This window comes from Nuphar pumila, chromosome 4, assembly GCF_984573655.1.
Source record: "Nuphar pumila chromosome 4, dmNupPumi1.hap1.1, whole genome shotgun sequence".
Lineage (NCBI taxonomy): Eukaryota > Viridiplantae > Streptophyta > Magnoliopsida > Nymphaeales > Nymphaeaceae > Nuphar > Nuphar pumila.
In genome coordinates this window covers 146,574,660-146,598,387 of record NC_143252.1, presented here as the reverse complement: position 1 = coordinate 146,598,387, position 23,728 = coordinate 146,574,660, and the positions used below count along the sequence as shown (strand labels likewise).

The 23,728-nt window shown below is 36.2% G+C and overlaps 1 protein-coding gene and 1 pseudogene across 2 annotated transcripts in view; one reads left to right on the top strand and one right to left on the bottom strand.

Annotated features, from left to right (window-relative positions):
• Positions 1–13,157, top strand: part of LOC149841554 (anaphase-promoting complex subunit 10-like) — a 67,125-nt gene extending 53,968 nt beyond the window's left edge. The window contains exons 3-7 of one of the 2 annotated variants that reach the window (XM_090003909.1): positions 2,306–2,366; positions 2,435–2,527; positions 11,152–11,222; positions 12,320–12,424; positions 12,522–13,157. In XM_090003909.1, the coding sequence (XP_089860035.1) occupies positions 2,306–2,366; positions 2,435–2,527; positions 11,152–11,222; positions 12,320–12,424; positions 12,522–12,591 (400 nt within the window). In that variant the 3' untranslated portion in view covers positions 12,592–13,157. Of the gene's footprint in view, positions 1–2,305; positions 2,367–2,434; positions 2,779–11,151; positions 11,223–12,319; positions 12,425–12,521 lie in introns of those variants that run through there. The other variant, XR_016431453.1, reaches the window with a different exon arrangement.
• On the bottom strand, positions 13,075–13,669 carry LOC149841553 (CBS domain-containing protein CBSX3, mitochondrial pseudogene; annotated as a pseudogene).
• Between the last annotated feature and the right edge of the window lie 10,059 nt (positions 13,670–23,728).

Sequence of the window (23,728 nt, the reverse complement as noted above, 5' to 3'; positions counted from 1 at the left end):
GGCTACCAAATATTATCCTAGGTGGTAGATCTCATTAACTTCTGCAGAAGTTCGGATGCATCCCCCGTTTACTGGTGGCCTCTGAGGACTTCTCTCTCGGTCATTATACCGTCTCCTTTGGAGCAGATTCAACTAATCGTTCGGGGTATCAAAATATATGAAGTAATAAATCCCCCGAATGGTCTTAGTTGCTTCTATGTTTTATCCTGTGAGTACCCACAGGTCGTTAATTATAGAAACAAGATTTTGATGTTCACTCTGTTTCTCTTAAATCTGAATGTTGTGAAATTTGTTAATGCATATATTAGTCTTGTTCTCTTGTTTGATATTGTTGCACTTACCAAGCTTCCATAAGTCTAACCCATTTTATGGGATATAGGTGACGAATAGACGGATCTTGCAGGTGATTGCGCGATGATATCAAGAATTCACTCTCTTTATTATTCGCTCCTAAGCATGTTTTGTAATTTTGTATAAACTCTTTCTATCTAAAACCTCATTTTGAATCTTCATGGTTTTGAATGGATGTATGAAAATGCGCACTCAAATCCAAGACATTTGGGAGACCCAATTTGTTGGGTGAAAATTTCACCTGTAATCTGCCCAAGGTTCGCCAACTTGTTATTTTCAAACATTGTTTCTGCTGAACTATCGTTTTTAACTCTAAAAAATGATTGGTGGTTAAAATTTTAAATTTTTCCTAAAATTTACAAGTTCGAGATTTTGGGGCGTTACAAGCCTTGTGGATGAACCATTAAACTATGCAGATTCAGAACGACTGCGAAAAATGAATATCCATACTTGGTTAGCTACTTGAGCTAATCAGATGTGCATTCCTGTACTGAATCTGACTGAATGGATTAGGTCAAATATCTGGCAAAACTTAAACCAAAGTGAAACCATGGAAACCCTAATTCGTTGGATTCTTTTCTTGTTGAATGCTCAATAAGGGCATATACTGGTTTGGATATTGGATATTGAAATGACCAAGATCAATTTGGTAAATGTTAGTTTTATTATTATTATCATATATGAATTGTTGCATTTGGCAATGTGATATAGGATCCAAATAAAAGAATATATCGTGATGCATTAAATTGAGATGACATGATGGTAAATGTGACTTTAGATCCACATCAGGTAGATAACTAAGTGGATCCTTATCTGATTATGGGCCTATCATGCTGAGCACTTTGAACCCAATATGGACTCACTAACCTTAGGTCCAAAACCAAAATTTCATGGTTCAAAACTGCCCATGTAGTCATTATGTGCATTGGCTTGCTTCCAATTAATGGTCCTATAAATAACTTCCTAGCTCCTCACCAACGTCTTTAAGAAAATAACAACAATTGGAACTTTTTTTATGTATAACGAGCTGCATTTACGTGAGTCACATGCTCTTGTAATGAGAACTTGAGTTAGACCATTAGTTTTTTCTTAATCTAAAGGCCTACTTTCCTCACCATTTTGTAGGAAGAAAGAGGAGCGTTAGGGGACAAATATACTTTACAGTTATAAGTTTTAACAAATTCAAAATGACAAAGTTATTCATGTTGGGTTAAAGGTCAATTTTCAGTTTGTTTTTTAATTTTTTAATTACCCCTATCGTGAACAGGACAAAGGGTGTAGTATCTTTAACTTTTTTGGGCATTTTGGTAAAAATGCCAACTCTATTTCTCTCTCTCTAGGTCAAGTTCGTGAGTCCAACTCTCTCTCTCAATTTATTTTATATATAAAAATTTTATACATTTATTAATTTTATTTATTTTCATAATAAAATTTTGACATAGCTTTACTTTTAGAGCCTGGCCATATGGATGGGCCGCTTATCCTGTGAGTAGCCTTACCCATGTGACATAGAGGAACATATGCCCTTCAAGGTGGCCAACTAAATTGTGGTTGCTGATAAAAGAATTGATTTGTTCTTTTTTTTCTAAACTTAAATGCATCATGTTTCTTAGTCACCAATTGATTGATGAAAGATGAGAGTTGATAAAGAGGAAGAAGAAGCGATAATGAAATGACCAATGAAACAAGATTACTAGATAGCATAATGAAGTTCATAGAGTCAACTAACACACAAATTAAGAGACAATACTTATACCCATAGTTCTGTGTATATGAAATTCCGATTGCGTTGAAATACTGACCAAATAAAACAAAAAAACAAATGCTTTTAGTTGTTTTCCCACAGGTTTTTTCGTTTCTTTTTTCTTCCTTTTCTTTATGAGAATTGCAAGTTCTACTATCCATGCCTGAGTATTTCTAGCAGTTTCTTGAGATATTTACCCTTCAATTGCAGGTCTGATGGTGCCCAACCTCATTTAGTAAATATCCAATTCCAGAGGAAAGTTAAGCTTCAGGTTTGTTTCTTCTGTTAGTTATTTCAACAATTCCTTACGGATTTCATGTTTATTTATTTGCTGTGCAGCTACTGGTACTTTATGTTGATTTTAAGCTTGATGAGAGCTACACTCCAAGCAAGATATCAATTCGTGTTGGTGATGGTTTTCATAACTTGAAGGTAATTTCATAGGGTTAAAGTCCAAGAGAATTGTTTGCTACTTTGCGTGATATGAGCGGTGACTTTACTACAGTCATGTGAACTCTACCACAGGACATTTAGAAAGGTGCCTCTGCTGACTTCGCTGATCATTTCTTTTAAGGCATCCGAATGTAAATATGTACTTTCATTTCATTTTAACTCTTAGATAAGCTTTATAACTTTTCTGTTTGTGTGTCTTAGACTATTTATGAAGAAAATTTGCGACCAAACTGTAATGGTTATGAGGTGTGTTCCATGACATTATATATAGGTTGCTTTCTTTTTTTTCTTGCTTGCTTGTGTGTGTGCATGTGTGTGTGTCACTTTGTTGTTTCATAGGGTGCTGATAGCACGCACACACACACACACACTCTTGCATGTGCTTGCATATGCTGACACACATACATCCATACTTATTGTTTTTCCCATCCAGAAGATCCCTCTCTTTGCGCAACCTCCGACCATCGCCGCAGCCGGAGCCCCTCCTTACGCTGGGAATCCCCTCTCGACTCCCGGCTACCACTCAGCCAAAATCCTCGACAGCCTCCTGCTCTGTCTCTCTCCCTCGCTCACCCTCTCGTCTTCCTCCCTCGTCTCGCCGGCGACCTCCCCCTTAAAATTACAAAACTTTTAAAAGCACGCAGCCGACTTATTCTCCCGGGTCAGATATGGGTCCGAGTCCGGATCCAAACAAATTTTTTTGTCGGGTTATTACAGTTATATTTTTTTTCTTTTACGAAACATCAAGTTGGAGTTTCTTTTGAGAAACCAATATCCCTCTCATCGTAACCGTACTTTTAGACAGACACGACATGTTAGTACGACGATGATTGGATGAGAGGTTTGTGTAACCTCAAAGTGTGCGAATGACACATTGTGGAAATCAATTACATAGTGATGTTTTTCTTTCACAAGCAAGATGCTCGTGCTGGTTTAAATGACCAGAGCATGTCAAATGTAAACCAAAATGATTACATCATTTCTTTCACATCACATTAAAGTTGGGGTTTCTTTCTGAGAAACCTATACTCCTCTCATCGTAGCGGTACTTTCAGACATGCACAGCATGTTAGTACTACGATGATTGGACGAGAGGTTTATGGTAACCTTGTAACGTGTAAAGGCACAATGATGAAATGAAAATCACATAAATAGTGATGATCGACTTCACAGGCAAGATGCTCGAGCTGATTTGAAAGACCAGAGCATGTAGAATGAGTTTTCAGTTAAATAAAACCTGGCGCACCCATTTGCCCCGTTGTTTTTCGTCAAGAGAGAGGATGTAATGATACAAAAACTCCGATGGACAGGTTGTTAACAACCACCCTTTGGACAAATGACTCGGTGTCCCCAGTCATCAGAGTTAGGGGACAGGACTATCAAAAATTATCTTAGGTGGTAGATCTCATAGACTTCTGCAGAAGTTGAATGCATCCCTTGCTACGTATGCTTTTGGAAAATCTCTCTCGGTCACTGACCGCCCTCTTAGGAACGGACTCAGCTAGCTAGCCGGGGTATCAAAAATACATGGCATAATAAACCCCTGGATTAGTCTTAGTTGTTTCTACGATTCGTTCTTGTGCGTATCTGCATGCCAGTTAATATCGAAACAAAGTTATCATGTTCAAATTACTTATTGAATTGCGTATCATGTTTAAATTAAATGCATATGCTAGATATGTTTACATTACTTGTTGAATTGGGTATTATATTTGAATAAAATACATATGCTAGATATGTTCACATTACTTGTTGAATTACGTATCATGTATGAATTAAATGTATATGCTAGAATTGTTCTATATTGTCACACTTGTGCACTTATCGGTTTTTCATGAAACTAACCCGTCTTACGGGTACAGGTGATGATTAGGTCGGTACGACATGCGATGGTACAATGACTTGATGGCATCAAGATGAGACTCTTTCCCTGATGTTTCGCACTTGAAGATATTTTTGTAATTTTGCATAAGGGTTTTCTTGAAAATTCCTCTTTTTGTATTAACTCTAAATTATTAAAACTGCATTTCTTTTTAATCTATTTAGTTTTGAATTTACGAAGTTTCAATTCCGTTGTGTAAAGGAAAGGTTACGCAAGTAATGTGCCAAAGGTCTGTTGACAAAAATATCAGTTTTCGCTGAATTACTATTTAAAACTCTGATAAAGGAATGATTACAAGACTTTCAAAATTTCCCTAAAAAGTTAGAAGTCCAAGATTTTGGGGGCGTTAGAGATAGATAGGATCACGTTTGTACAACCTGATCAGGTCTATCACTAGTGATGCTGGGTGAAATCTTTAGTTGTATTGTAACGAGAAAAATCAGTTATGAATGTGGCCAATTTTCATGCATATGGATATGGATGTGTCAAGGTCTCCCAATGTACTTTTGCATATGAATATGGTGTTTTTGATTGGTTAATTTAATTTACAGCATATTTCTGTTCCAGCAGGAATACTTGTAATAATCCTACCACTTCTATTAGGAGTAGCCTTTTTAGTGCTATCTGTTGATTTTACAAAGCCTGGAAAATCTGACATATATTCAAGCATTGGCATCCATTAAAGCATAAGAAAGGAAGAAGATAGAGAAGTCTTAGAAACTTCATTAGTTCTTAAAGAATTGGAGAATACAACACTTATGGGGTGGCCTTATGGTTACACTAGAAGACAAAAGTTATTGACTATAATCCCTATAGCTAAGTTACAAATGCACCCCTCTATAATAAACATATGTACAAAGACAAAAGAGGGTAGCATACACACACTTGTGATATGAATATGACATTCCTCAACAACATACACATGAGGTAAACATGATCTAAGGGCCAACTTATACTAATCACATTTGGAGGGTAAGATGTGTGAAAAGTCTACAAAGAGACTGTGCACAAAGACACTATATTCTTGATATGAGACGTGTGCAGAAAGGCACAAGATGAACACCCACACGGATACAAATGCACAAAGGCATACAAATAAAAAGAATCCTTTTATTGAACACAAGTAAGAGCTTTACTAAAAAGCTTAAGTTACAATGAAGGGAAAGTCCCCTATTTATAAGACATGAGAGGGCCTTTGGAGGGGCTCCCTCATGTGATTGTTGGAGCCCCTCCAACGGTCATATTATTGACCTTTGGAGGGGCCCAACATTCACATGAGGTGGGCCCCTCCATGGCTAAAAGCCAAAAAGAACAAAAATAACAAAATAGAAAGAAAAGAAAAAGAAAAAAATTACAAAAAAGAAAGGTGCATGAATAGGAAAAAGACAGATTTACCCCTAGTGGGTATTACAAAAGTAAAAGTATATATATTTGTATATATATAAATAGATAGATACATATGCATATATATGAAAAATATATATGTATATGTATCTCTCTCTATATATAAATATATATATGGGATACAATTTAACACCCCTCCTCAAACTTAGGGCGCAATGACCGAAAGTTTGCCGATGAGAAAGTTGAATCTAGGAGAACAAAGCACCTTGGTGAAGAAATCCACCAATTGATATTCTGGTGTTACATAAGGAAGATCTATAACTTTTTTCAGACATTTTTCTCTAACATAGTGGCAGTCCATCTCAATGTGCTTTGTGCGCTCATGAAATGTGTGATTTTTTGCAATATAGATTGCACTCTTATTATAACAGCACAGTTTTATGGGCCCTTGAACATAAATCCCCATATCTTCCAGTAGCTGGCGAATCCAGACAATCTCTAAGGTAGTAGTTGTCATGGCTCGATATTCATCTTTAGTAGATGATAATGACACCTTTTGTTGCTTCTTGCATCTCCAAGAGATTAATGATTCTCCTAAAAACACACAAAAATCAGTGGTAGAGTGACGGTTATTTGGGTCACCTCCCCAATCAGAGTCAGTATAAGCTATTAAATTTAATTCAGAATATGAAGATAAAAATACTCCCTTATTCAATGATCCCTTTATATATCAGATGATCCAGAGAACTGCACTCATATGAACTAATGTAGGCGCATATTAGAATTGGCTTGCAATATGAACATGTGAAATATCAGGTCTAGTAATTCTAAGATACATTAGGGATCCAACAAGTTGCCTGTAAGGAGTGGAGTCTTTTAGAAGAATCCCATAATCGATTTTCATCTTTGTTCCTACTACTTCGGGAGTTTCACAAATCTTGTCATTTGTAATTCTTGACCTGTCAATGATCTCAAATGCAAGTTTAGTTTGAGATAAAAAATAACCTCTATGAGAATAGGCAACTTCAATTCCTAAAAAATATGTTAGGAACCCCAAGTCGGACATTTTAAATCTATCTTTTATAATAGATTTTATGCTCTTAATCCGTTTAATATCGTCACATGTTATTAGCATATCATCAACATATAATAGTAAAATTACTATCCCTGCATTGGATTTCTTGACAAACAAAGTTGTGTCAGTAAAACATGAAGAAAATCTATTTTCCAACATTACATTGTTAAATCTATCGTACCAAGCCTTGGGAGCTTTTTTCAAACCATAAAGAGCTTTTCGTAGGCGAAACACTTTATCTTTAGTAATTTTCATACCTGGGGAAGCATCCATATAGACTTCTTCGTTAAGATTACCATTCAAAAATGCATTTTTGACATCCATTTGATAAATATTCCATTTCTTAATTAAAGCGATGGTAATGAGACATCTTAACCATACGCGCAATGGGGGTAAATGTCTCATCATAGTCTATTCCATATTCTTGACTATACCCTTTGGCAACTAGACGGGCTTTATACCTTTCAAGAGATCCATCACTCTTGGTCTTGACTTTAAAAACCCATGTACATTCTATAGTTTTTTTACTACTAGGAAGATTTTGAAATTCCCATGTTAGCTTTCCTAAGAGCTCTAAGTTCATTATCCATAGTTTTTCTCCATTCGACACTCTTGTTGGCTTCTTCAAAGTTTTTAGGTTCCACATATGAGTGAATGACACTAAGACAAACTCTATATTTAGGTGAGAATGAGTCATAGGATATAAACCTGGAAGGAACTCTTCTAGTCCTTTCGGTTCTTCGAGGATTTTCATCATGTGAAGAGGTAGATTCACTAGGTTCACTATATTTTTCAATTGAACTTCTAAAAATGTTTTTATCTCTACGTGTATAAGTGATAGGATCACTAAATGCCCTTTCCTAAATATAATGATCGGTAGATTGAGAAGAGTTGTTATTTTCTTCTACTTCATTATCACTAAGATCATTATGAGTGAATTCATCATCACTAGAAATATCATCATTTCTAGATAATAAGTCAAACAAGAAAGAATAGTCCACGTTCTCTTCATGAGGTTCATATTTTTCAAAACCACTAACGTTTTCCAAAAAAGTTACATTCCTAGAAACATACAGTTTGTCATTTTTAATATCATGACATCGAAACCCTTTTTGAGTTTCGAAATATCCAAGGAATGGATTTTGGTGAGAGTTTGTCATTTTTATCCTTAAGAACAAAACGTTTGCATCAAAAAATTCTCAACCTATTATAGTCGGGTTGTTTTTCAAAAGGTGAAATTTTATTTAAATTTTTGGATGGAAGACGATTCATAAGATAAACGGATGCAAGGGCCGCCTCGGCCCAAAATCTTTTTAGAATGTTTTGAGAGATAAGGTTCTAGTGGTTTTAATAATATGTCTATGTTTTCTTTCGGCTAGACCATTTGGTTGAGGTGTTTTAGGACAAGACTTTTGATGAACAATTCAATAATTTTCAAAATAACTTTTGAACTCATTTGAAATATACTCACCTCCTAAGTCAGTCATAAGAATTTTTAGGTTTTCATTAAATTGATTCTTAGTCATCATGTGATATGCCTTAAATGATGCAAAAACCTCATGTTTATGTTTAAGAAAGTATATCCAACAATATTTAGAATAGTCATCAACAAAAATAACATAATAAGCAAACCCTCTTTTCAATATAACGGGTGCTGGTCTCCACACATCTGAATGAACAAGTTCAAATGATTTGGTTGTAAACATAGTTCTTTGTTCAAAAGGAAAGCTTATTATTTTTTCAAGAATACAATCATTACAAGTGAAACCACTTTTACAAAGATTTTTAACAAAAATGTAAATAAAAAAGCTTGATGACATTGGGATGCCCAAGTCTTCTGTGCCAAACATTTATATCTTTATGTTGGGCAACATTACAAAAAGGGTTCTTTGGTATTTGAAGAAAGTCCACGTAGTATAGATCTCCCTTCCTAAAGCCTTCCTCAATCAATTTTTCAGACCGACGATCCTGTATCCAACATTTATTAGATGAGTATTTTATATCACATCGATGGTCTGAGAATTGAGAGACCGAAAGCAAATTTAAATTTAATTTTGGTATAACTCTAATTTTGAAAATAACAAATCTTTGATTTTCAAAGTTTTCAATTCCTTTGATTTTAAGAGAAGTGTCATCCGCGGTTGAAACAAAAGATGGAAATATATTTTTTGAATATTCGGAAAGAGAAAAGATATTTGAAGACGTATGAAAGGAGGCACCCAAATCTAAAAGCCAAGAAGTCTTACCGGGAGGAGAGAATATAGATATGGTGGCCTCAAAAATTGATCCCTTGAGAAGAGGTTGAAGAGCTTTCACGATTTGACTTAGAGATAGAGCTCCATTGGTGGAAGTAGATGAACCATCTTCCTTATGTGGTTGAAATGTGGTAGATATAGCCACCATCTTCTTTCATTTTGGAGTTTGATGTGTCCCAACTCTTTACAAAAATGACATATAATTTTGCTATAATCTCTTCCTTGGTACCTTCCGTTTTGACCACCATTTTCTCTCGCTCCTTGATTTTGATTTTTAAAATGAGAGAGTTTGTATGTTTTCAAGTTATTCCTCGGTCTAGAAACGGCATATGCTCCTTCATTTTCTTCTTGGTTTGAAAGTATCGCAAGAACACTCAGATTGGTCTTGCTCATTCCCATACGCGTTTCTTCTCCACTTAACTTAGTAAGAACATCTTCAAGTGGTGGAGAAGTGAAAGAAGATAAAAGAGATGATCTTATTTGTTTGAACTTGAGTCTAAGCCCGTTCAAGAAATTAAAAAATCGATATTCTTTCAATTGCTTGTGTCGAAGCTCAATGACTTCTCCACTTCATTTTTGTTCAAGCATAGCAAGCTCATCCCAAATAGAGGATAATTCGGTGAAATATTCTCTAATAGTCAATTCGCCTTGTTGAAGGATTAAAGCCCTTTTTTGAAGATAATATTTGTAGGACAAATCCTTTGAGGTATACATCCTCTCAAGATACTTTCATACTTGAGACGCCTTCTTAAAATTTAAAATATTTGCATTAATTCGGGTCTCAACCGAAGAAAAAATCAATGAAAGGATTTTTGTAATTCTTCATTTCCCATTCCTCATGCATGTTATTATATTCTTCAAAAGTCTTCTCTCTTTCTTCCCCATCAAGAACCTTAATTTCACCTTTTTCAATAGTGGTGATTTTTTGTTCAGGTTCGAGAATAATGCCTTTGACATAGCTTTAAAGGCCTTTTCCTTTAATATGGGCTTCCATATTGTCAGCCCAAACGTGATAGTTGGACCATTGAGTTTAAATCCGAGGGAAAAATGAGAATCCTTTTCTCCCATGGAAGTGCCTTTATGAGAAAGAAAGTCTTCAAAAAATAAAATCTTACCATAACGTGTCTTCTTTGAGCTTACTTGATGTATTGTGCTTTTCTTGAAATGATTTGCAAGAGCTTTTTGTGCCAAAAGATTGAGAAAGATAGATGGGCATGCTCTTCGAGACGACCACCAAGATAATGCAATACCTGAGCTCTTCTTCTTCTAGAGACCAAGCTATGATACCATGTGAAAAAGTCTACAAAGAAATTGTGCACAAAGGCACTATATTCTTGATACGAGGTGTGCACAAAGGTACAAGATTAACACCCACACGGATACAAATGAACAAAGGCATACAAATAAAAAGAATCCTTTTATTGAACACAAGTGAGAGCTTTACTAAAAAGCTTAAGTTACAATGAGGGGAAGTCCCCTATTTATAAGACATGAGAGGGCCTTTGGAGGGGCTCCCTCATGTGATCGTTGGACCGTTGGAGGGGCCCAACCTTCACATGAGGTGGGCCTCTCCATGGCCAAAAGCCAAAGAACAAAAATAAAAAATAACAAAAAAGAAAGAAAAGAAATTACAAAAAATAAAGGTACGTGAATAGGGAAAAGACAGATTTACCCCTAGTGGGTATTACAAAAGTAAAAGTATATATATTTGTATATATATAAATAGATAGATACATATACATATATATGAAAAATATATATGTATATGTATCCCTCTCTCTATATATATAAATATATATATGGGATACAATTTAACAAGATGTGCAAAAAAAAAGGGTAAATAAAAATAGAAAATGTGAGTTTTTCACTAAGGAGTTTGGAACCCACAAGGGTAGCAAGCATATGCTGGTTGTATGAATTTGAGATTATAAACTCTCAGTACTATATATTCAGTTGATCTGATGTGATCTACATGTGCTCTGCTTTCTCTTCCTTTTGATGTGCAAATTTGGTTCAGGCATTCATATTCATATCTCCATTTTTGCAGGAAATCAAAACGATGGAACTTGAGAAGACAATTGGTTGGATTCACATACCCCTTTCTGAAAGTGACCCTAGGTAAAACGTTTTTAAATTTGTTTGGCATATTCACGAGTTTGCAAATTTTCAAGTTTGTGCATGCTTAGGTTATTTTCTGGTTTACATGATGGCATTTATATCCTACAACAATACATCTTGTACCCATCTGGCACAACATACTGTCATATAGGCTTAGGGCTTTTGTATTGCTTCTTTTAAACTTTCATTTACGACATTACAATACATGCAGTGCAAGCAAGTTGCTTGTTGCAGTAATCTAGGCACAAAGTAAAGAATCTGGGATAAATGGATTTAGAATATATGTTTGGAAGAGTTGATCGTGTCCTGGGTTTCCTTGTTTTAGCCAGTGCTAAAACTAGTGAATTGAAGTACTTACTAATATATGGGTTCGAACAAGGCCTAACTGCCTAAACCAAATTTATTAACTAAATGGGCCTAAAAAATGTTTTTTGTCAGCTGAATCTTTTGGATGCTTGCTAATTAAAACTAATGTAGCCTTTTTTGCTTGTGTACGCTGGCTAGCTTATGGAATGGATAAAAGCACTCATCTATTCAGACAGTATTTCCCCTCTGCTGTTATTGCTAGGATGGTGGGAAAATCTGTTTAGCACTTCATCATCCAATTATCCTTTACTCAAAGCATAGGTTTGCTGCATGGCGAGGTTACCATGCTTGGGTTGTTAGTTAAAACATTTGTGCTTTTAGTTGCCTCAGATTGGGTTATTCTTGAGGCACAATTCTCTCATGTTTGCAATGCTATGCGAAAATGACCCTCCTAAGAATCATTCTCTGAAAATCTCGAGGGAATGATTCTCACAGGGTTGGAGGCCAACCTGCCCTTAATGTTGAGGAATTTGTATTTATCAATTAAACCAGAAATTGATAGTATAAATTATTTGAAGTTTGTCTTTTTGCCTTGGCGATCTTTGACAAGCTACTCTCGCTAAATGTGCATTAAGCTCTCACAAGGCTGTCATCTGAATGCCATTGAATTTAGATTATTTGCTTTTTGACGCTACTTGGTCATTTGCACGTGTTTTGTAGTTGTGTGTTTATGATATTATGATACTAAGCTTATGAGGATGGTGATATCCATGTGTTTGGGTCTGTCGCAGAGAAACATTTATCCATACGTTTATGCTTCAGATTGCTGTGCTGTCTAATCACCTGAATGGGAGAGACACACATATTCGGCAGATACGAGTTTATGGTTCTCACCGGTATGTCAAAAGCCCTGACATTTACCGTTTTTTGTTCCTTTCTTTCCCATACTAGTGCCAGCTGGAACTTCTTTTCTAACATGATGCTGTGATACAGGAACCCTGTTCCTCATCAGCCTTTTCACTTCACATCAAGGGAGTTCACCACATACTCATCTGTCAGATGAATAGTTTGGCCTGCTCTTGATTTTTGCAGCTCAGCTCTACTGCGATGATGGGAGCATTGTTCATTTAAGGCCCATGGAAATTGATGTTGGCACAAGATTATGTAAAGCAGTGCACCTCCCAAAATATATCGTCCCTCTGCAAGAAGCCTGGGAAGCGGGGTCTTTTTTTTTATTAAACATTTTGCACATTTCCATTTTCCAAGGAAGGCTTCGACAATGTGACTGATGAAAGAATTATTTGTTTTTGTTATGCATGTTTTTCTTGTGACATGCCTATGCCTAGGAAATGGAGGACGTGTCACTCGTAGAGCCGTAATATATTACTATGAAAAGAACAAATGAATGGTCAGGGAATCGACTGTTCTGCACCCCTGTTCTTTTTGTATGAGACCTTGTTTCTCCCGACATGGGAAGGCTTTCTTTATTCAGAATAGAAATCTTCTCTTCAGGTTCTTCCCTTGTTTTTAATGTGCTTCCGACTGCTCAATAGCCTCGTCGGATGAACTCATTGAAGCGCTTCAGCTCTTCCTGCTGCTCCTCTACTATGGCTCGAACAACGTCTCGTATGGAGACTATCCCCACCATCTTCCCATCTGACTGGCACGTGCCTGATTCCGTGATCTGCACATTCACGTGCAAGCAATAGCAGAGCATTAGTAGTAGTATTCAAGAAACCCCCGTCTAAATTACTTTTCTCAGTTTATTTACTTGCAGAACACTGATATCAGAAGCCACGGTTATGAGCTTGATCTGCGAATAGTTCAAAATTATACCATCAATAATGTAACGAGGAACTGCAAGATAAAACAGGCGATGTTCTGTTAAAAAGAGAAGAGTGCAACATACGTACCTTTTCGGTCATGATGTCTCCAACCTTGATGGCTCTGCAGGGTCTTTCTTGTATCTTTCTCAAATAGTCTGCAGCACCGTTCTTTTGCAAGACCGTAAAAAAAAAACCTCTTACGACTATTATTATACAGAAGAATCAGTAACCACCTCTCTCAGTAATGATTCCTGCGATCAATTTGCGCTCTCCAGGCTTGACGACCACCAAGGCTTCAACATTATGTTGCGTCATCTGCAAAAATTTCGAGCTTGGTTACGTTGACAGGCCGTGCTTTTCATCTGTTTTACGTGTGATCCACAATTTTTGCATGGCATGGACCGTTCTGTCCTACATAAACATGCACCCAATTGGGATTTACCAACCAAAAGCTTCCACGGACTCTGTTCCGGCAAAAGGAAGATCCCCTGCGGAGTTTGGGAAACACTTGGTAGATGACAGGTTACATGCCCCAAAAGGGTTTGGGGCAGTGGGATGAGATCTAGGCCGCTAGGCAGGTGGTCTAGTTTCAAATCTCATGGGCGTCACCCCTTTCGCAAGCTGAAGCATGGCAACTCCCTGGGGGCAAGGGCTAAGCCCACAGAGTTTTAATCTGCCAGGATAGAGAACATAAGTACGGCTGGCAAAGCCAGGGGTGGTTTCTCCGTGTAAATATAAAAAAGATGACAGGTTCCCGACCAAAGTATGATGCAGTTGTAAAGGCACCTTTGCGGGTTCAGCAAATCACATCTGAACACCACCAGCATCGGATGCCAAGGTATTTTTTTTAATTTTTGAGTGAAACCGATAGTATTGAACTTCCCAAGATTAAGAGAATAGTATAACACCTTGATCCGGGACCTCTTTAGTCCGAGTTTGTAGGTATTACTTTACAGAGGAAAGAGTCCAAAGTGAGCACACAAAAACCATGACATAAATTTTTCTCTTTTTAAAACACAATCCATTCATAACAAAAAGAGTACAAACTCACAGTAGGGTTCAACAAAATAAAACATGAGATAAAAGTCTCTACTCAACTCTCAAACTGCGTACGCACTCCTATGAAAGAAACAACTATGTCAGATCTTGGAACCTAGAGTTGTAATTATTGTGAAGGTAAGTCTACAACTCAATAAGAAATAATGATAAGCAACTAATGCACTGACTTACAACTGTAGTGAGCTCTAAGCCCTTAATCTGAGTTTAATTTTTGTCACATAACACAAAGCTTTGTTTCTTTTAATTCTCCCTTAACCTTCTCAAACTCACAAGTCAACATTCACTCAATGATAACTACTGCTCTAGATTGACTATACCGGTCATAGCCTATTATGGGCATAGCAACCCATGTAAAATACCCCAATTTTATGATGTTGGCCAAACTATGAACCACTCTAAGTGATCCTGAACCGTGGATCACTAGGCACGGCAGTGAAAGAGGACCCACCGATAGCTATCGAGAGAGTCAGACTAGTGAGCTATACCTGGTCATAAGGTTTATAGTTCATGCTAAATCATATCAGAACTGATCTGCCTAGAGTTTCAAACACTGTGTGAAATATAACTCCTAAGATACATTATGCAACACTAGTTTTCCCACATGGACTAACTTGAGTTTATTTATTATGAAACTTAATAATTCCTCAGTCTTACTAGGGTTCTGATATTCACAAAACTTTAACTCTCTAAGCATGCAACATATGTAGTGTCTCTACATCAATAAACCTTCGGTGGTCCATGCCATGACGGCTCTCACTCTGCTTTCTGACAAGCAGCCATTTCCATAGGTATGTGCTTCTGAGATTTATGGGGTTAAGTGAAGCATGTTAAAATAACTCAAACTTCAAAAAATCATACTGAAGAGAGACTCAAGGAAAATTAACTTAAATTTTCAAATCTATTCTCATGCATGTAGTTCTATGTTCTTTAGAATCTTAGTATATTATCTAAAATGCATCTCTCTAACATGCATATTATATTGAAACTCATAAATACATAAAATCATTTTATGCATGGCAGCTAACTCATATGCATTCATTCCATCTCCTAGGAATGCATCTATACAAATTTTTAGAATGCAACTATATAAAATGTAAGGTAATGACCACGTTCTAAAATACATATAATTTCATGCTAGCTTTCTCGTACAAGTAAATGAACATGTTGTGTCTTATTAACTGAAATTGCTCACAATATCCCTTACTTTGTGCGTAAGAGCTGAACTTTCAACCTATAGTTGTGCCTCTCGTAGTAGTAGCTGGATCTGTACATTACACCAAGGGTTACTTAATTATTAAACTGACATTGCCTATACTTTTTAAATTATCAAACTACCCATCCAAAGGTTCTTTGCCAGAGCTTTTTTTTGTGCCACATTTTTTGTCATAAGAACAAAACAAACAAATTTCTCTTTTCATTTTTAATCCAACGAACTAAACCTCACCTGAATTCGAGGTCGAGGTGAGGAGTTATGACCGTTTTAGTAAACATGTGTTGGCCATATGCCACGAGGGCATTGCACTGAAGATTTGACCTGAAACTAGAATTTTTTTAAGGACTCTGCTTGTTCCCTTGCGACTTACATTGTACAGTTGCGTTTAGAGTCTGTTTTGCTTTTGTTGAGTCTGATGTAAGTTGTCTCGTTCAGGTGAATCAATACCCCGAAGGGGCAGCCCGTATACTTGAACTGTAATAGCCTGCAGGAAAAATTGTGAATGAAGTAAATACGTTGAGCTTTCTTTTGTTCACCCTCCTTGTAATTGCTTCTTGTGATTGCAATTTCTCTCTCTTTATTCTCTCTTGCTCTCTTGCACTCTGATTACAAGTTTTTATAAGGCTCTGATACCAAGTGAGCTGACAAGTAGGCTTGCGACATTGAGGAGGGACCGTCATGCCGCACTGGCCCATTGGAGGAAATAGGCCCATGACAAGTGGTATCAGAGCCCGTTCTCGTGCTGGAGAAGGGACTCCAGAGTCGGTGTCGACAGACACACCGACAAGCTACGATTTATGAGCAAGACATTGTGGGGCCTTATCAAGACTTGTGCAACACCAAAGGCAAGACAGTTGCCAAAGCTGAGGAGATGGGTTCACCTCGAGGTCAAGAAGAATTGGCCGTAACTGTTAACAAGCTGATGAAAGATGTGACTTCGCATGAGGAAGCGATTTCACATGCATGTGAAGCATTGAGTGGACTGAATAATGTGGTGGCGAGCCTGCAAAAGCAAGTAAACTTACTAATGGGGCAGGTCACTTCGTTGACAACTATATTGGTTGACTTGCAAACTAAAGTAGAAGAGCTTCAGTTGAAGAACCGTACGTTGCAGCGGACGGTGATCCTAAATGGCGGAAATGGTGAGAGGCCATCAAGGATTGATGTGCCAAGACCTGCGAAATTCAATGGTTCTCGTGAGAGCAAGGCCATTGAGAACTTTTTGTTCTAAGTAGAAGACTACTTGAATATCCAGAATGTGATCGTTGAGGATCTGAGGATTAAGGCCGCAGCAGCCTTACTTGATGAAGATGCTATCGCTTGGTGGAGGCGGAAGCTCAACGACATGGAGAGGGGTCAATGCGTGACCGACACCTTTGACGACTTCAAAATGGAGTTGCACAACTATTTTAACTAGCTTAGTAGCAAAGAGGGGCATCTGCTCAAAATTTGGAGTGTTTACTTTGCCACTAAGCTCGGCTTTCAACCGGCTTAGTAGCAAAGAGGGACATCTGTGAACACCCCAATTTTTTCAAAAATTTGTAAATATTACTTTTTTGCCCCTGACCCTCATTTTCTGCATAAATTGAGTCAATTTTAATCAAAATTCCAGTTTATCTTCGGATTCACTGAAATCAGAATCTATTTTCTATAGATGATTCAATGTCGGATTCGGATCTAATATCAAAATCCAAATCTGAACCTCGTTATCTAATTTTTAAAAATCAAATTTAAAAAAATCCAAAAATAATTTTTGAAAGGCTCAGACAGTCCGTCCGGTATCCATTTGGATCCACTGACCTACATTTCTCGATTCGAGATCCAAAAACTTGAATATTTCTTCAAAATTTGGATCTAAACATATTTTTTAAAGAAATTTTCAAAAATCAAACCCGAATTCTTTCTTTTATAAGTATTTTTGAATTTTGCAAAATTAGCTTAAATCATGTAGTTTTAAGAGTTTTTATTTCAAAAACACCAAAAAAATGGAAATTATAAAGAAAAGAACAAAAAAACAATAGAAAATTCAAGAAAAAATGGCTTAAATACACTTTTTATAGATTAAAACCCCTTTTCTGAAAAATCTCGCAAAAAGATCCTCTTTTTATAAAAACTCAAAAATTAAAGGAGTCGATTGGTAAGACCCCCCAACGACCTTTTGTTATAAGAAGAGCCGCGGGGGTCGATGCAAAGCCATCCGTTTTCACCCTTCCTCTCTCAATCCACTCCTCCACGGTTCATCTCTCGCAGCCAAACTTCTTTTTCATCCAGGACCCTTGCAAAGCTACACGTAAGCATCCGGTCTCCCTCCTCTTCGATCCTCCGTAGAAATTTTTTTTTTGGTCTTCTTCTAAGTTTCATCTTTCTGTATTATTTTCTTTTTTTACAAAGCAAAATGGTGCGATCGATCTGCATATAGCAGAATCGATTCACCCCTTGGAACAGTAAATGGAATTTTTGTATTCCAACATCCATCTTCTGCCTCCCCATCACGGATCTTTTCCTTTCCTCTCCTCCTTTACCTCTTATTCTGGTTTTCTTTTTTTGGGTCCCCTCTGGTTGGAGGAAGAAAATTGAGCTTCCAGGAGCAACTATGGTAAGTACCCTCCTTCTTCCACCCCTCATTTCAATTTCCTGATTTTTCTGCTCTTATTCCATTAAAGCATATCCGGTAGCATCGGATTGCCTATGGCAATATTGATCTACCTCCGTGCAACATCGATGGAATCTTGGATTCCAATATTTTTTTATTTTAGGTGATTTCCCTACTACGATTCTTCATTTTGCATTCTTGATTCAGTTTGAGATCGACACTTTATCCATTTTTTTTATCTTTACAGCATCAGTATCCCCATAGCATATCTCTATTCTGCTTAGTCCTCATCATTTTAAGTTCATTTTATATTCACTGTCGTAATTCATCCCCCGATTCGTTGCTGAAGCCGTGTGTCATCTACTTTCCCTGTACTTTTGATTCATATATTGTCGTCTCTATCCCATCCCACGATCCCTGATTTGTTGTTGGTTTTGTAAATTTCTTTTAATCCGATGGATGGAATATGCTGCATCGTTTTTGTTTTTGTTTTTTTTGGGGGGGGGGTATTTTCCTCATTCTTTTGTTGGTTCATGTTTTCATTTGCAGCAAATGTTCAGATTAGGTTGTAGTATAAACATGCATTCCTGCTACTTAAGTTTTGCTGCAAGCATGCGTTTATGCTTTGCCATAGCATAAACGCATGCCCACAGCCTTTGGATTTCATTATACCACATGCTCTGCTATAATATAAACGAGTGTTTTCACTACCTTCGTTCCAATGTCTTCTAAAATTGAGGCTACAATGTGTCATATGGCTCATTCCCTACTCAATGTCATTTATCCCCTCCATTTCAAGTAATACTGACATTACTGCATCAACATCGATTAGAGTATGTGATAGTATCGTTCATTTTGCTATTCCTCACTTTCATTACAGTTGGGAATTTCATCTACGCATTTATATCCATCATACCCATTCAGGAAATCTAAGGCATCGATTAGGAAGAATGTTGGCAGTTAACCCAAATGGATGTTTCGTAGCTGTTACTGCATGTGAAAACCAAATCACTTTGTTTCTGCATTAGTGGGTAATGGCATGGTTGATAAGGAAATTCTATATCTTGTGCAACTTGAAGGGGGGCACTTCCTCTTCTTCTTCTTCTTTTTTATTTTCTCTTTTTTTTACAGTAAATAGAATTCCTCATTTACCTAGAATCTCGCTGTTGTTTAGGATTGATGAGATTCTTTTAATGGATATTGGAGATATTTGTCATCTATTCTGTGTGTGGGAAACAAATATATGCAGGTCTGCTCCATTTGAAACCAAAGATATTTCTGAGTGCTGTAGAAATCTAGAAGTTGATGAGGAAGGAGTTTTTAATGTTACTGTATGTACTTTGCCTGAATCATTCTGGAATAGGCATATCAAAAGGAAATGACCCTATGAATATCGATGGCGAAAATCGTAAACCCATTCTAAATTCCAGTTTTGCATATGCATGGAGCTGAGAATCAGAGATATCTGCAAATTCTAATTTTCTTTTTTCTTTTTTCTTTTTTTCTTTTTTTCTTTTCTTTTTTGTTGTTGGATATTTCTTTCGATAACGAGGTCAACTTCAAGGTTACTGTTACATCTTGTCTTTATAGAGGCTTGCCTTGTAAGACACTTATGTGGGTCAGGGATGGTTTTTTTTAGCAATTTCTGTACAGATGGGTGATTGTTTGATTCTCAAAGCTAGAGGATGGAAGATCATGCTATCAAAAGCTATATTCATAACATTTGTCCAAACTTAGATGTTTCAATTGTAGATTATCTTAATGAAGAACAAGATCAAATGTTCGCTGCTTGCAGCATGGGATCAGAGAGGACTCTGAAAATTATCTGGTGTAGTATCAACATAGAAAAGCTTCTCGAGACAGAACCTGTTTACCAAGGTGTGATTGGTGTATGGTCTCTGCACAGGAAAAGGGGTGACCATCCTCATTCTTTCTTAGTGATCTCCTCTGTCGAGGAGGCAAGAGTGTTATCAGTTGGTGTAATTTTCTGCGATGTGATAGATTTTGTTGAATTTGTCTCTGATTCATGTACTTTGGCAAGTGACATCGTGAAAGATGGGGTCCCGGATCAAATCGGTAGACATGCAGTGAGAGTTTGTGTGCCCACTCATCCTGAAAGTATTCCATCACTCTGTCCAATCTGGAAATCATGGGAGCCAGAGGATCTCACAATAGCACAACACTGCTTCATAACCTGCCTAGGTGCAAACCTTTCATTATTTCCCCCTTTTACTGTAATATATTCACATTCACTCACCTTCCCTTTGCATTTGCTGCACACTTAGTATCATCAATGCTTGCTATATTGCCATACCTACATCAGCTCAATTGATTACTACACTTGTAGGTGATTCACCATATCCTTTTCTGTATATAATTTACCTCTACACTGCCTGCAAGATGTCCACAACACTGACACCTGTGCAACTTCTATACAACCACTTATTCACGTTGCTATCAGCACTCTCCATATCCATCAAACCACCTATTTGCTATCCTCTTTATATCAGATGCTACCCACCAATAGATACCTATCACTTCACTTCCCTATTCATCACCTTCCTCTTTTGTTGCCACCTACTATACCACTTTTACCTTCACCCAATATCTTTCTCCACCTTTTTCATTGCACCATCCCCACTCTACGCACCTATCACATAATATTCACTTTCCAAACCACTTTCCCCTTTTACTTTTATCTTCTTAGCACCCTTCCAGCACCTCATATCTACAACAGCTGTTGTGATTTCCTGCACCCCCACATGCATACACCCCTTTTGCCAAACCTCACTTACACCTTACCCTTTCATATGCATCTTCATTAGGTTGTAGGCTTTCATAAGAAATGATTTTATATGCATACACCTTTCATACACACATTCTATTCATATAGACATGTATAGTCTCTTTGATATTATATTTTCCCACGATCTTCTATGTTCTTCATCTTTGCCTTATACTAACTCTATTTTGTATGAAGTAAGTGAAAAATGTTATTTTAGCCTAGGGATGATAACTTTAATTTTGAATTCAGCTTAAAGATTGTAATAGCTAGATATAATGAGAACTTACATTCCTTGCGCACTAGCCTAGGACACATGAGCATGTGTATTCTCCAGAAGTGCTTATTTTCATATTATTTTCTCTTTTATTCCAAAATTTCATGAATGGGAACATGAATGGCACGTGCACCATTCTAATAAAAGGTGATTAAATCCTAAGGTTATGATTTTCATCAATGGCCATAGTCAAGGTGTGAACAAAACTTATGATTTTCATCTTTTAAGGAATAACAATGGATCCACATTGGATCCCTTTTCAAAATTCATCATATTTTCAAATATTTTCCTCCTTTATCAAGGTTTAACTTAAAATTAATTCAAAATATATATCAATGGCCATAGTCATGATATATTTAGAGTTAATTTCATTTTAAATTCTATAAAGGCACCAAAATGTGTTTATTCTTCATTTGAATTTAAACATGATTATTATATAATACATTTTATGACCATAGTCAGAAATGTATTATATCTTCAATCTTATTTCAATTCATTTAAAGAATGAAATATACTTTTCAAAATCCAAATTCAAATTCCTTTAATTCATTCATCACTTAGGATAGAATTACATCATATTTTCAAAAATTCTTTTCATATTATCTCAAAATCCAAGTGATTTTTGAGATAAATCTTCAAATATCTTCTTCACTTCTCAAATCAATCTTCAATTCTTATAAATTCAAATTCTTCTTTCTATTCTCAAATTCTATTTTTTTCAAAAATTCAAAAACTTCAAATTCAAAGTCCAATTTGACTTTGAAATTTCAAATTCATTTTTTATATTCAAAATTCAAATTCCAATTCAAATCAAATTTCAAAGTTCAACTCAATTTTGGAACTCCAAATTCATTTTCAGGATTCAATTTCAAATTCAATTTAACATCTCAGATCAAATTTCAAAGTTCAATTTAACTTTGAAATTTTCAGATTCATCTTCTTAGTTCAAAATTCAGGTCTAAAATCAAGTTTATTCTTTATTCCTCAAAATCTCCAAAGTTCTATCTAAAGATCAAATCTTGATTCTAAATTTGAAATTAAGGTTTTGAGATTGATTCTTAATCTCAAAATTCGATTTTCCCTAAGTTTAAAGCCCACTTTTAAAATCAAAATCTAGATTTCCAAAATCCAGATCCATCTTCAAAGCCCCATTCAGATTTTCAAAAAAACCAATCTCATCTTAGATTCTGGATTGCAAAATCCAATTCATATTGGATTTCAGATTTAAAATCCAATTCTATTTAGGGTTCCAGACTTTGGATCCAACTCCATTTTGGATTCCAGACTTCGGATCCAATCCTATTTAGGATTTCGGATTCAACTCCATCTTGGATCCCAGACTTCGGATCCAATTCCATTTAGGATTCAGACTTCGAATTCAAATTTCCACTTAGATTCTAGATTTCAAATCCAATTCCATTCTCAAAATCCAAATTTCAAAACCAATTCCCTTTTTTCAGATCCCATCTAGACTTCTTAAAACCAATTCTATTTTCATATTTCATTTGGATTTGTTAAAATCCAAAATTCCATCCTCATTTTGAATTTTAAATATAGAATTCAATTTCATTTTAAATTCCATCTCCACTTCGAAATCCAGACTCAAAATTCAAAATTCAAAGTCCATTTTGACTTTGAAACTTCATTTTTTTTATCTCAGCTTCAAATCCCCCTTTCTCTTCATTCTTTTCAAATTTGAGATTTATTTTCCCAACTCTGATTATTTCAAGACTTAGAACTTCAAATATCTTTTCAGATCTATCTCAAGTTCTAAGTTAGGTTCAATTTTCAAAAATCATTTCTTTACTCTTTCATCAAATTCATTTCAGAATCACTTGGAAAATTCCAAATTTTAAACAGTTTTTCTCAAAAGCATACATCTTTGCATTTGCATTGCATAAAACATGATTCTTTGTGCATTTTAGACTTAAAATAAATTCTTAGATAATATTTTAGTAAAGCAAAAGGCATAAATTCGATCCTTGGTTCGATTACCTCTGGTAAAGGCGCTAGGAACGGTCGAACCTCGTACCGACAAGCGAATCCCGTCTCTCAATTTTTCCACAAATTTTCAAAACGGAGGCGAGTGATTTTCAAAATATTTTTTTGGTTAAATGAGACCTTGCAAAAGAGTTCCTCTCTCTTCTTTCTTTTATCTTCTCTCTTCTTTTCTATCTTTATTTCTTCTTCAAAAAGGAAAATAGAGGCTAGAAAGGCAAATAGAAGGAAAAGAGAGAATCAAGAGGAAAAATTTTGTGATGATCACAGAAGTTGGCGACCGAGATGGGACCCGTCTTCGTCCAGTCGAATTTTTGCCTTTTGCTTTGCTTTGATATTATCTAAGTCTTTATTCTACAAATGTCAGCTTCATTTCCATGCAAACCTTAGGAGCCTAGACTCTGTCCTAGCTGACATCATTGTATATAGGATCTAAGTATGGCTTGGTAGGA